Raw genomic sequence first — 12,326 nt, forward strand, 5'->3', positions numbered from 1 at the left:
AAGGGCTCATGGGAGTTGTAGTTTTTTCGTTTCTTTACTGTGTTTCTATTGGCTGCTGTTAGTAGTAAAGAAATAGAGAAAGCATAATCTGAAGCCTCCTGTCCTGCCATAGAATTTCAAAGGCCTGCTGCCTTCAGGTGGCATTTTAACAAGGAACGCACACTAATATAAAAGGCAAAAAGTATGTTGCAAATTGTGTAGCAGGCTTTTCTTCGGGTCCAATCAGGCAGCAGCATATATCTGAGAGCAAGTTCAACTCTCCCTTTTACACACAATAACATGTACCTGGTAAGGTTTTATACTAAAAGTTGTTACAGACATTCTACATAGAAAACCTTTGATACATAAACCTCCTTTCTGACAGACATCAATCACATTCTAACCTTCTAAGTAGTTAAGCTTCTTTATGTAAACAATGAACTAGGTGAAAGTTGAGACATCAGCTTGCAATATATTGTTTAGCAATGCATTTCATTAACACGAACAAGAAATACTATTTTAAAATGGATAACTCTCCTATTCAAAGCATGACTTATAATTATTTGAGAAAATAGGCTTGTTTATCACAATAAAGTGTTACTTTAGCATAGCTTTTAGTTGGTTTAATAAAACACATTCTGCAGATATTAGAAAATAGTTCTATACATGTCGAATTAAGGTCAAGCTTCTAATTTCCATTGTGACAATTTGTAGCATCGCAAGTCTGTTTCTACAGAATGAAGTCTTATATTGTAAGAGTCTCAAATGTCTATAGTAATAGCTATGCCTCCTTGGTGTATTTTTGCACACTGAAATTGTATTTTTTTTTTACTTATGGTAATCAATGCGCATATAACTGTTATTTACTTAATTTGCATCTTAATGAGTTAGCATTCTCACCTGTTTCAGAACACTTTAAACAGTTAAATAATCAACAACCCTTGTCTGCTTGTCAACGGATGAAGTGGCACGATTCATCTGCATGCTCTTGTGGGCGGCAGAAAAATGTGAACAGCACAATCAGACCGAGTGCTGAAGAGAGATGGCTGAGAACCACTTTGTGTAAGTATACAAATATATTTTGTATAATGTTTTTAAACAAAGGCTGGCATATCAGTTGAGTTCTAGGCCCGACCTAAACTGCTGGAAATCATGTATTTATTTATTGATGCATATTTATATAGGGCTCCCATTACCCAAATAGCTAGAGCCCTTTACAGGATAAATATTTAGTTACATCACAGTTAAAGATGGTGTGGGATAAACAATATAACTGTAATTAACTACAAAATTGTAAAATTGTAAACAAAGCAGGTAGGTCAACACATAATACAGAATATTACAAAAGCCGTAATAAGGTGTAGGAAGTATACGAAATGTAGAAAAGGTTCGGTACTAAGAATGCTCTGTTCCATTAATTGCTATAAATATGGAGCACCGTTCTTATCAAACATATAGCACGTACCACACATCTAAGAAATCAACAATTGGTATTTAGCCTAAGCACTATGAATCCACGCGATGATAAGGGAAGGCACTACAAAACATCATGATAGTGTTTTTCTGATCACTGAGAACCTTAGAAACTATTTTAACAAAATGAATCAATCTGATTCAAAAGGCTCAATGACAAAGTAATCAACAGCCAGGGGGAAATACGCTGGCCCATAAACGTTACCACGCCCAGTGACCAATCATTAACTGATCATAAAACTTCTACACGGAAGCGGCCAACAGAGTCCAACCGGAAAGGCGCTTACATTTCTTCCTGACACATGTAGCAGCCGCCTACTGGCTTTTCGAGCAATCAAGGCTTTCGTACGTACCGCTGTCACTGAAGAAAAGGGCGGAGGGAGGCACGGCGCGACTCCAGCTAGCTGATATAATGGCTGTCCTGGCAGCGGGACGCCGGTTCCTGTCATTCACACGTTCAAACAGGTGACCTGTTTTCCGTTACTCGTTTATCTCAGTTTTGTTCTAGAGGTGCCCTTCAAACTTTATCGCTAGTAGTGTCATATAGGTTATTTTGTTCTATTTAAATGCACGGGTAGGGTCACTCGTGCAGGTAATCGAAAAAGGTCCGTGATTTTATTGTAGAAAAAAGTTTTAGAAAAAGCAAAGTGCCGCTGCAATATCCACACACCATTTTATTTTAACGTTTACATGGCAGTGCTGAAAAGTAAAAGAATACTTTCGGGCATGGGTTCTCGCGCATTGGATGTCTGAGCGTTCCGCAGGTGGGGGCGGATTTGGAAGGATTGAAATCTCAAAGTGGTGTTCATTGGCCGACACAGTGCCGCTGTTGTTGTTGTTCGTTTTAAAACATTTTTTTTTTTACAAACACTTAACATTCCAAGGATTCGCGATATCGAAAAAGTGATAGTAAAATTATCCTGTTTTACTTAATTGCACATAAATAGCTTGGGTTTTACTGTATCATAGTTAATGCACCTGCTGCAGAGGTTTATGCTGCAAGCTGTAATACTGGCTAAATAATTCAGATGATTTATGCTCCTGATAGTAGAGATATGTGTAGTGTCTGATCAGTGGTTTAAATCATTAAATAGTTCAAAGAGTCTGTGTCTGTTGCCGATAGTTACATTGTTAGACATCTCAGCAATAGGTTTCTCGATTACCCCCCCCCCCCCCACCCCAAAAAGGAAGATTATCCTGAACTCATTCAGAAGTCATGAGTTCAGCTGAGCTATTCCTGTAATGATCTGGGGGAAGTAATCCCAAACCATCCTGACATATGCCTATAGGGAGAACTATTTAAGTGAGATGACTCTAGAGTCATCACAGAAACTACTTCAGGATTGCTTCCTGATTACTTCAGTGGAAAGAATGTGATGATTTTTTACTACTAAAGGATGATCCCAGGGTGATTTCAGGATTGGGGAATACTCCAGGATGATCCTATGGGTACTTCCGGATGGGACTGTATTATGACAGAATGATCTTGTGATGACTTCAGAATGAAGCTGTAATTCTCAAGGATGATCCCAAATATCTTTGGAATGGGACTGTACTAGTCGTTGATGGGGATATATTACCTTAGGATGGGTTCTGGCTGTATTGCTGCATAGCGATTACAATATGCAGATGTAATATTCTAGGATTATCTTGACTAGTAATTTGTAAACCTTTGCCATACACAGGAATTTAAGAATTCAGCAGTTTTATCAGTTCTTTGGTAGAGCACATTATTCCTACAAAAAAACACAATAATTCCTTGCCTGAACATAAGAAAACCCTTACTATTTTTAGTGTTCACAGAAGAGGGAACCAGAAAAGACACACCTGGCTTGGAATCTACTTCAGCTTTCCACATAAAATGTACCCAGCCCTACCTTTCTGTGTTTCAGGATATGGTAATGCTACACCAAGATAATTCCAGTTTTCTTTATGAATTTACTATGATTGCAGCAACTTACTACTGCAACTTGATAACATTGGTGTGTAAAGCTATTGCACTAAGCAGTGAGCAGCTAACCATATTATTGCACTCCTTTTAATTCTGCCTCACCCTTATTCTTTTATTTTGATCATTGTCATTCCAATCAGGTAATTTTGTTGACCGCAGATGTAAAGCAGTGACCGTAAGTGTAGAGGTTTGTACCATCCGTGCAGGACTGGTCTTGAGCGAGTCATTGTGCACGTGAGACTGCTCAAGAAGTATGTTGTTGTTGGGTGTCTGTAAGTAAACCTTTAAGTGGTAAAATGAGTGCTGAAGTTCAGTGCTGATATGAATGGAGGCCGCTATAACAGACTATGGAGAATGGCAGTGGTGGATGAATGGGCTTGTGGTTGTGATTGGTATTAAGTAGCTGGTGGATTGCGGTTTGATTAAATGAGACGAGTGGCCATGAATCTTGTGAGTGAAGAAATAGGTGTTTTCTGTGGGTCCGGAAGCAGAAGAAACAAGGATGATGGACGAAATGCAGGGAAAATCAAACATTCACCCCCAGTCAATAGTTCTGGGTTAAATCCATTGTGCTTTTGTTCACCACGCCTCCTCCGATTGTACCCAGCCATATGCAAATCGGTCTTTATCCTGTGCCTCATGGTCCCAGCCTGAACTGCCAACCCATGTCCTCCCAGGAACAGAAACACTCATTCAGGAACAGGGTTCGAGGCATCATCCCTCATGAGTGATGGCAGGTTTAGATCTGAGATATGAAAGAAAAGTTGAGGGGCTATGCCACACTGTGAGGCAAAATAGGGTTACAGTTATCTGTGGATGAGATGTGACTGAATGGCTCATATGACTGATTGCATTGGTGAATGGTGTTTAAAATGTCCCAGGTAGGTGAATGGTGTGAGCAAGCTTGACGGAGAGTGGCTGCAGATCATTGCTGGTGTGAGTAAAATGATGTGAGTGTGCCTATGGTTTTTGGTGGGTTGTATGGAAGACTGGTGTGGTGAAAAGCTGAGAATGTATGATGCATGTAGCTGAAGAAGAGTGGTTTAATTTAATGGTATTAAAAGTTTCAGGTAGTTTGCAAGTGATGAGAGTTCTTGCGAGAAGTGGTGTAATGACTTGGTAATAAAGCAACAGAGGTGAATGGCTATTGAACATGCATGGAGTGAAAGTGGTTTTGTTAATACTCAAAGGATACAACTGACACAGTAAGGTGGTGAAGTAAGTGGTTGAGATGAGAGGTAGTTGTATGGATAAGTTATCTTGCGTTTGTGTGATAATGTGAGCGGTTGGTGCCAAAAGTATGTACCGCTGCAACTGCCTGAAGGCTAGAGAGTGGAGTGAGTGACTGGTGGTGTTACAAGTGTGTGTCATAGTGGTGTTCTGAAGGTATGACTGGTTTGAATGCAGCTGAATGTGTGTTGTGAGGTGACAGTGAACGGGTGATGGAGGCAAGTGTTATTGCATCTCATGTGTTCAACAGGTGTAATGGGTTGATGGGAGTCAATGATGTAAATAATAAGTTCTGTGAGTCAGTCAGTCAGCCAAACACTTTTGTTTCGGTCACTAGAACCTTAAAAGCAAATCCATAAATACATCATTGTAAGTCAGCCATTTGCTCAAGATTAAAACAGAAAGGATAAAAAAACACCTCATTACCCTCCCACGGCAGTATACAGAGAACTATTCACAAGCATCCCCATGCAATATAAAGTGCATATCCAGCAAGGTATCCCCAGTCAACCATATTAATACAGTGCAAGGGCGGTAAACAGATCTACATAAAAACATGGGGCCAGGAAAAATATAATCGCATCAAATCAGGAAATGCACAAGAATGCTAAAGCCAGTTTTCCTAAACTTACCCAAACGTTCCAGCGGCCCCCACAACCCTAAGGATGCCTGGCCTCCACCTTGGGGGTGCCCAGGAGGGGACGCCTCACAGGGAAAGCCAGGATGGGTTCCACAGCGGTATTCGTACAAGCGCCTTGAGACCCTTGCGGGTGAGTAGTGCGCTATACAAGTATCATTTTACAATTTACATTTACAGCCGAGGGTGCTAGAAGGCTGAAGGCACATTCAATGCCATGTGACCAGGACACGCATCTACTAGAGTGGGAGACCCCCGGCATTTCCTTGTCAGTCCCACTGCTAGTAGGAATCTACTTAAGCATTAAACCATTGGCCTGCTCGTATCTGTGAGTGAGTAATACATTTTTGCTGATATTGTTGTGTAGTAATACAAGTGGCTGAATTGTACTGTATGAGGGTGTTATGGTGAATTAGTAAATTAAGTGATTAGTATTGTAATACAGTTACACAAGTGGTGTTAAAAAAAGTAGAAGGTGTTGTTAGCATGTGGACGGATGGGCTTTATTGCGCATGGCTTAATGCAACGTTAGATGGCATGGCCCTGCTAAGTAAACAAAATGTCTCACCAACAACCGCAAATGTGCTGTCTCATGTGACACCTAAAAATCAGTTTACGCTCAATCCCAAGAACACATTAATGCTAACCATCTCCTGCACAATTACCAGCCTGCCTTCAGATAATGCTGGAGCATGAAAACTACTGCCTTACACATCGTAGACAACATCTTGACTATAGATAGAGATTACCCCCTGCCTTCTGATATGATTGGATTGGGGTGGGTTAGATCGGGGTGGGATAGATTGGATTGGGGTGGATTGCATTTAGATGGGGCAGATTGTACAGAGGTCCGAAGGATTGGATTGAGTGGGGTGGACTGGAGTAGATTTGATTTGGGTGGAGAGGACTGTACTGGAGTGGGGTGGAATGGTTTGAGGCGGAGTGGATTAACGTGGGGTGAATTGGAAGGGGGTGGATTGGATCTGGGTGCAGCGGAATGGATTTGAGTGGATTAGACTGAAATTAGGTGGATTGGACAAGAGGGGGTTGGACATAATAGATAGGAGTGGGTTGGGGTGGATTAAGGTAGTTTGGAGTGTGGTGGATTGAAATGGTGGGTGGGATGGATTTGAGTAGGGTGGGTTTGGGGTGGGTTGGAGTGGAGTGGTTTGAACTGGAGAGAGATGGATTGTGGGGGAATGGAGTGGGTCGTTTTGGAGTAGGGTGGATTGGTATGGTGTGGCGGGAATTGAGATGGATTGGGGTAGTTTGGGATGGAGTGGGGTAGATTACATTGGGGTGCGATGGGTTGCAGTGTGGTGCGATGGGTTGCAGTGTGGTGCGATGGGTTGCAGTGTGGTGCGATGGGTTGCAGTGTGGTGCGATGGGTTGCAGTGTGGTGCGATGGGTTGCAGTGTGGTGCGATGGGTTGCAGTGTGGTGCGATGGGTTGCAGTGTGGTGCGATGGGTTGCAGTGTGGTGCGATGGGTTGCAGTGTGGTGCGATGGGTTGTATTGGGGTGCGATGGGTTGTATTGGGGTGCGATGGGTTGTATTGGGGTGCAATTGGTTTTATTGGGGCGGTTTTGATTGAAGAGGCGTGGATTGGATTGGAGTTGTGCAGACTGTTTAGGAATGCAGTGGTGCAGGTTGTTTAGGAATGCAGTGGTGCAGGTTGTTTAGGAATGCAGTGGTGCAGGTTGTTTAGGAATGCAGTGGTGCAGATTGTTTAGGAATGCAGTGGTGCAGATTGTTTAGGAATGCAGTGGTGCAGATTGTTTAGGAATGCAGTGGTGCAGATTGTTTAGGAATGCAGTGGTGCAGATTGTTTAGAATCAGAGCGGGGCAGATTGTTTAGACGTGGGGCTGATTGTTTAGAATCAGAGTGGGGCAAATTGTTTAGACGTGGGGCTGATTGTTTAGAATCAGAGTGGGGCAAATTGTTTAGACGCGGGGCTGATTGTTTAGAATCAGAGTGGGGCAAATTGTTTAGAATTGGAGCGGGGCAGAATGTTTAGAATTGGAGCGGGGCAGATTGTTTTTAATTGGAGTTAGCAGATTTTAGCGGGGCAGATTGTTCTGGATTGAAGTGGGTCATTGTTCTATATGGGAGTAGGGTAGATTAGAGTGAGGCAGGCACGTTTGGATAGGAATGGGGCAGATTGGAGAAAGGCAGACTTTTTGATTGGAGTGAGGCAGGTAGGATTAAGGCAGACTGTTTTGGATTGGAGTGGGGCAGATGGATTGGGGCAAATTGAAGTGGCTGAGGTGGATAAGATTGGATTGGTGTGATTGGATAGGAGAGGAGTGAATTTGGATGGACGGAGAAGGATTGGAATGGGGCGGAATGTGCAATCCCACGCTATATGCAGTAGTGGATGAATAAAGAATTGACTTGACCAATGGATGGAGAGGGGAAGCCTCTATAAATAAATATATTGTACATATAATTTTTGGAAAATCAAAAGATCTTGGCTAAACCAGATTTAAAAATGGAGTGATAAGGAAGTATATAAAAAAATTAAAAGCAATTGGTGAGGGGAAAGCTGAGCTAAAGAGGAACGGGTACAGAAGGCGGAGAGGGAAGGAAGAACGGAGAGAGAGTAGGAAGAGAAGCTCAATAGTGAGACAGATGGAACTCATGCAGTCTCGCAGAGTGCTTAAACAAGAAGAAAAATTATAACCTAAAAACGTGAGCAGTATAAGGACACAGTAATGCTTTGATGCTCAATAGGAGGGACTAATACAAGAAGAGGAGAGAAAGCCCATACTCAATAACGAAAAATAATTAAGCAAATCAGAGTGACAATGAAGCCAACTAGTGATGAGCAATGTATGGGCTCGAAACGAACAGTAAGCTAACAATACGTCTCTTATACCCAGCCTAGTAGTGAAGACCTAAACGATCACTGTAAATTTAAATCCGCCTAAGACTGATTCATGGTCATTAAACAGTGAATTGGTCAGCTTTGGAGAAAAATCAGGGAGATGCCATTGGGATATTAGGGCAATTAGGGGTTTGGAGAGTATTCTAGAGGCTGCTGTGAAAAATTTGGTTAATTGGAAAGGATCTGAAATAATGTTTTACTGATTTTATGAATGTGGTGATCTCCTTTGCAAAAAAACGGAATCAAAAAGGAAATACCAAATTAATTCCCTATTCTCTTCGTTTACTTAATTCTGAAAAAAATAAATTAGTAAGAGAACAGTATTTGATTTATTCACCCGAAATATACCATAGAATAGTCTTACTAAGAAGGAGGAGTAGGGTGAAGGTTAAATTGAAAAAAGAGAGGGAAGATACTTTATGGATCAAATTGCGGGAAGCTGCATTCAAAGGTCAAGTAAGAACATTCTGGTCGCTCACTGGGGAGGGCGGTGGAGTAAGATCTAGACCACTTCCAGTACCCATTGAAGAGCAAAAATGGGTTGGTTACATTGAGAACCTGTATGCGAGTAATGGAACGGTGGTTGGATGTAGCGGAACAAATAAGGACAGCTCTCCATATGGCCCGCCGTCCGAAAAGGACATTGAACTGGCTATTAAGGGTTTGCGTTCCTCTGGGGCAATGGGTCCGGATGAGCTTCCTATTTCGGTCCTAAAACAAAATAGTGAAATGTGGAGCAAAATTCTTTTCCAGTGTTTAGTTTGTTTTTCACGTAAAACCGTTCTCACTTCTTGGAAGGGGAGCATATTAGTCCCCCTCTTTAAGAAGGGAGACCGTGACGCTCCACAAAACTACCGACATGTTGCCCTTTTGGATGCTATAGGTAATGTTTTCGCAAAATGCCTTTTGAAGCTAATCAATGATTGGGTGGTTAAGGGTGAAATTTTACCCCTTGAGCAGACTGGGTTCAGGCAAAGGCATGGAACCATGGATGGCAAGTTATAACTGAAAAATACATCAAGGTCCTGAGGAGGGAGAGTCTATGCAGCCTTCATAGACTTCTCCACAGCATTTGATAAAGTAGATTGTCCATTGCTGTGGAGGAAATTATCGGATCTTGGCATGCCGACCACGCTTCTGGAGCTAGTACGGGCTCTCCACTCTGATACCTGGTGTAGAGTCTTGATGGGAGGGGAAAGGGGTCTTTCTCAAGCTATTCCCTCAGCTAATGGATTAAAACAAGGTTGTTTATTGTCCCCTTTACTATTCTCCCTATACATATCTGATCTCCCCTTACATATCTTATCTCCCCTATGTCCTGTCTCTAAGTGAAGGTATTGCCCCTGTATTGGGGGTAAACAGATTGTCTGTCTGCTGTATGCAGACAATATATTAATTCTAGACTTAACTCCAAGAGGATTAAATAATCATTTACAGGCACCACATGAATACGCAGAGGCCCACCACCTGAAGATAAATGTGTCAAAAAGTAAAGTAAAGTAATGTGCATGACGGGAAGGAAAAAGTTGAAATATGGGAGTTTTGCTTGGTCTGTAGGTGGACAAAAGTTGGAAGTGGTAAAATCTTATGTCTTCCTCGGAAAAACAATAGCTGGCAATTTAAGTGATAAGGCTCATATAGCAAATAACACTCTGAAAGCAATGGCACAAGGCAAAAGTTTAATTTCTCTTTATAGATCTACAGGCAGAAGACACTTTGCCTTTTTGCTAGAGGTTTTCCGTGCTAAAATCCCAGCTTCCCTACTGTATGGCACTGAATTACTTGATTTAGGAAAATGGGATTTTTTTAAATACCACGGAAGGCAAAATCTTGCGGCATTTAACCACAGTTAACACTGCCTGTACTGTGGCCGCTTTTAGGTTGGAATTTGGCCTGCGCAGTAGTTGGGTTCAGGGCCTCGCAGGGATAGTGCGATGGGTTTTTAGCCTCGCAAAGGGAGAACCTGATACTCGAAGACATCTTATTCGAAAAGAAATACTAGGAACTCTAAAAGAGCATTCTCTAATTGTAAGGAATTTTTAGAATTGCAGTTTATCTTTTACAATTAGATGAATCAGTACTTTTTACACTATCTGCATATCAGCTGAAGTCCACCCTGAAACAGGCTTCCTGGAAATTAAGCTTTAGGCTGGACAGGGAGGCCCATATCTTAAAGAAAGGTGTTTCTCTGGCCATTGATTCCTGCCTAATGAGAAAAATACAATCTTATGTTACTTGGAATCTCCCTCATGGTGTACGCCGCTTTTGGTTTTTATTAAGGCAGGACCTTCTTCCCCTGAATAATCTATTGTCCAGATGGCATGGTTCCTCAGCTATGTGTAATCTTTGTAATAACTCAATTCAGGATATCAATCATATGCTCTTTGTTTACCCGGCTGGCTCTTCTTTTATTCTTTTATACCGGCGTAAGTGGTTGAGACCTATTTGCCTACAATGAAATATCTTGTCTGCCACTGCATTTATAGACGCCATTTATAATCCACCCAATGAAATGTTTTGTCATAAAATGTTTAACTTTTTTAAAAGCTTTTTAGATATATATTAGAGGTTCATAAAATGTTTTCTCTTTTTGTATCTTTTATTGTGATTGTATGAAAATGTATACTCCTTTTGTTATTCTTTTATGTGGATCTCATCTGAGTTCCAAAATCATAAATAAAATACTTGACTTGAGTGGGAGTGGAGTAGGGTAAATTATGGGGGAGTGCAGTAGGCTGGATGTATTACAGTAGGGTTGAGTGGAGTGCGTAAAGTAGATTGGGGTAGATTGTAGTGAAGTGGAGTCGGGTAGATTGTGGTCCTTTGGAGTGGACTGGCATGTCGTAGAGTGGCGTATCATACAATAGAGTGCCGTGGCAGAGAGTGGAGTGGAGTAGTGTGGAGTTTGCATGGTGTGGTAGCGCACTGCCATTAAAGACCATACATGAAATGATTACATTTGCACCAAAATACGGTTATACTGCACACAAACAATGTTTGCAAATTACATCACCTAGTGTATTGATGTGTTTTTTGATCGTATTCAAATATTGGTTTCTTCCTCACATCAGAGTTACAAAAAAAGTGCTTCGTTTGTACTAATTCTGATATATTTTGAAACTTCAGTAGAGTTCATTTTTTGTTGTGTGCTACAAAACAAAAACCTATTAGGCAAAAGGGGCCCCCTGAGGAAACTTTTTTAGGGCAGACAAGCAGGGGATTCAAGGGTTAGTTCAACAAAGGAAAGGTACTGCCCAAAAGGATAAAGGTACAGGCTCTACTAGAGTCCCAATATTATATAATCATATATAGCAATATATGAAGTATATTGCTATCGCCTATCGGTTGTGGATATTATGATTTCAGCTGGTCTAGTGGGCTCATGACTGATGATATAATATTGGGATTCTATTAGAGGCCATACCTTTTATCCTTTTGGGCAGTACCTTTCCTTTGTTGAACTAACAAAACAAAAACCTTACAACCTCTCCTCTTACGAGGGTACTCAGCAGGACTGTCAAACTCAAAGCTCCATTGGGAAAACAGCTTGACATTTAGTGGCCAGTGGCATCTACTGAGGGGATGGGGCAGGTAAACCAAGGAAAAAACACTTACTGGATCGTGTCAGATGATGTCCTCCTCACTCCAACCTCTTCTACTGGGACCACAGTGCAGGACCCAGCAAATTCCCTCGACCAGTTCTGGCCTGCTCACATGCTGTTAACCAGTATGTAAGCAGTGCCCTGATTAGTGGGAGCGGCCTTTCTCAGAAGTGTGCATGTAGGGCTGGCTATCTGTCTCAATGCGGCAGTGCCAAAGGGACAGTGCAAAGGCAGCCACCTGCCCACCACTCCTCCCTGCTGTCACTCAGCAGGACCCGCCCTGTCCTGACACTCGGTTCAGGACAGGACGATGATAAAAAATTGGTAATGAATTAACATTGTATTTTCCATTACTAGGGCTTTGGGGGATACTTTAAGTAGGGTGACGCTCCTCCGTTCCAATGGAGGAGCCACCACTGTTGAAATTTGACCTCTGTCTTTGAACGCACAGCAAATGGACAAAATAAGAACATGATTTAAAGGCCTGTTTTCAGAAAGCAAGTTAGTGGACAAGGTTTGGGGGACAAAGGTTTGGGGGGACTAATTCAAGCTGGACAACCTAAAACG

At 41.9% G+C, this 12,326-nt stretch overlaps 1 protein-coding gene across 3 annotated transcripts in view; it reads left to right on the forward strand.

Annotated features, from left to right (window-relative positions):
• The first annotated feature begins 968 nt into the window (after positions 1 to 968).
• The window catches only part of LOC147722518 (enoyl-CoA delta isomerase 2-like), a 340,043-nt gene continuing 328,685 nt past the window's right edge, over positions 969 to 12,326 (forward strand). For 2 of the 3 annotated variants that reach the window (XM_086965041.1, XM_086965042.1), the window contains exon 1: positions 1,851 to 1,917. In XM_086965041.1, coding sequence (XP_086821167.1) covers positions 1,865 to 1,917 — 53 coding nt within the window. In that variant the 5' untranslated portion in view covers positions 1,851 to 1,864. Of the gene's footprint in view, positions 1,042 to 1,850; positions 1,918 to 12,326 lie in introns of those variants that run through there. The other variant, XM_086965044.1, reaches the window with a different exon arrangement.

This window comes from Lissotriton vulgaris, chromosome 4_1 (assembly GCF_964263255.1).
Source record: "Lissotriton vulgaris chromosome 4_1, aLisVul1.2, whole genome shotgun sequence".
Lineage (NCBI taxonomy): Eukaryota > Metazoa > Chordata > Amphibia > Caudata > Salamandridae > Lissotriton > Lissotriton vulgaris.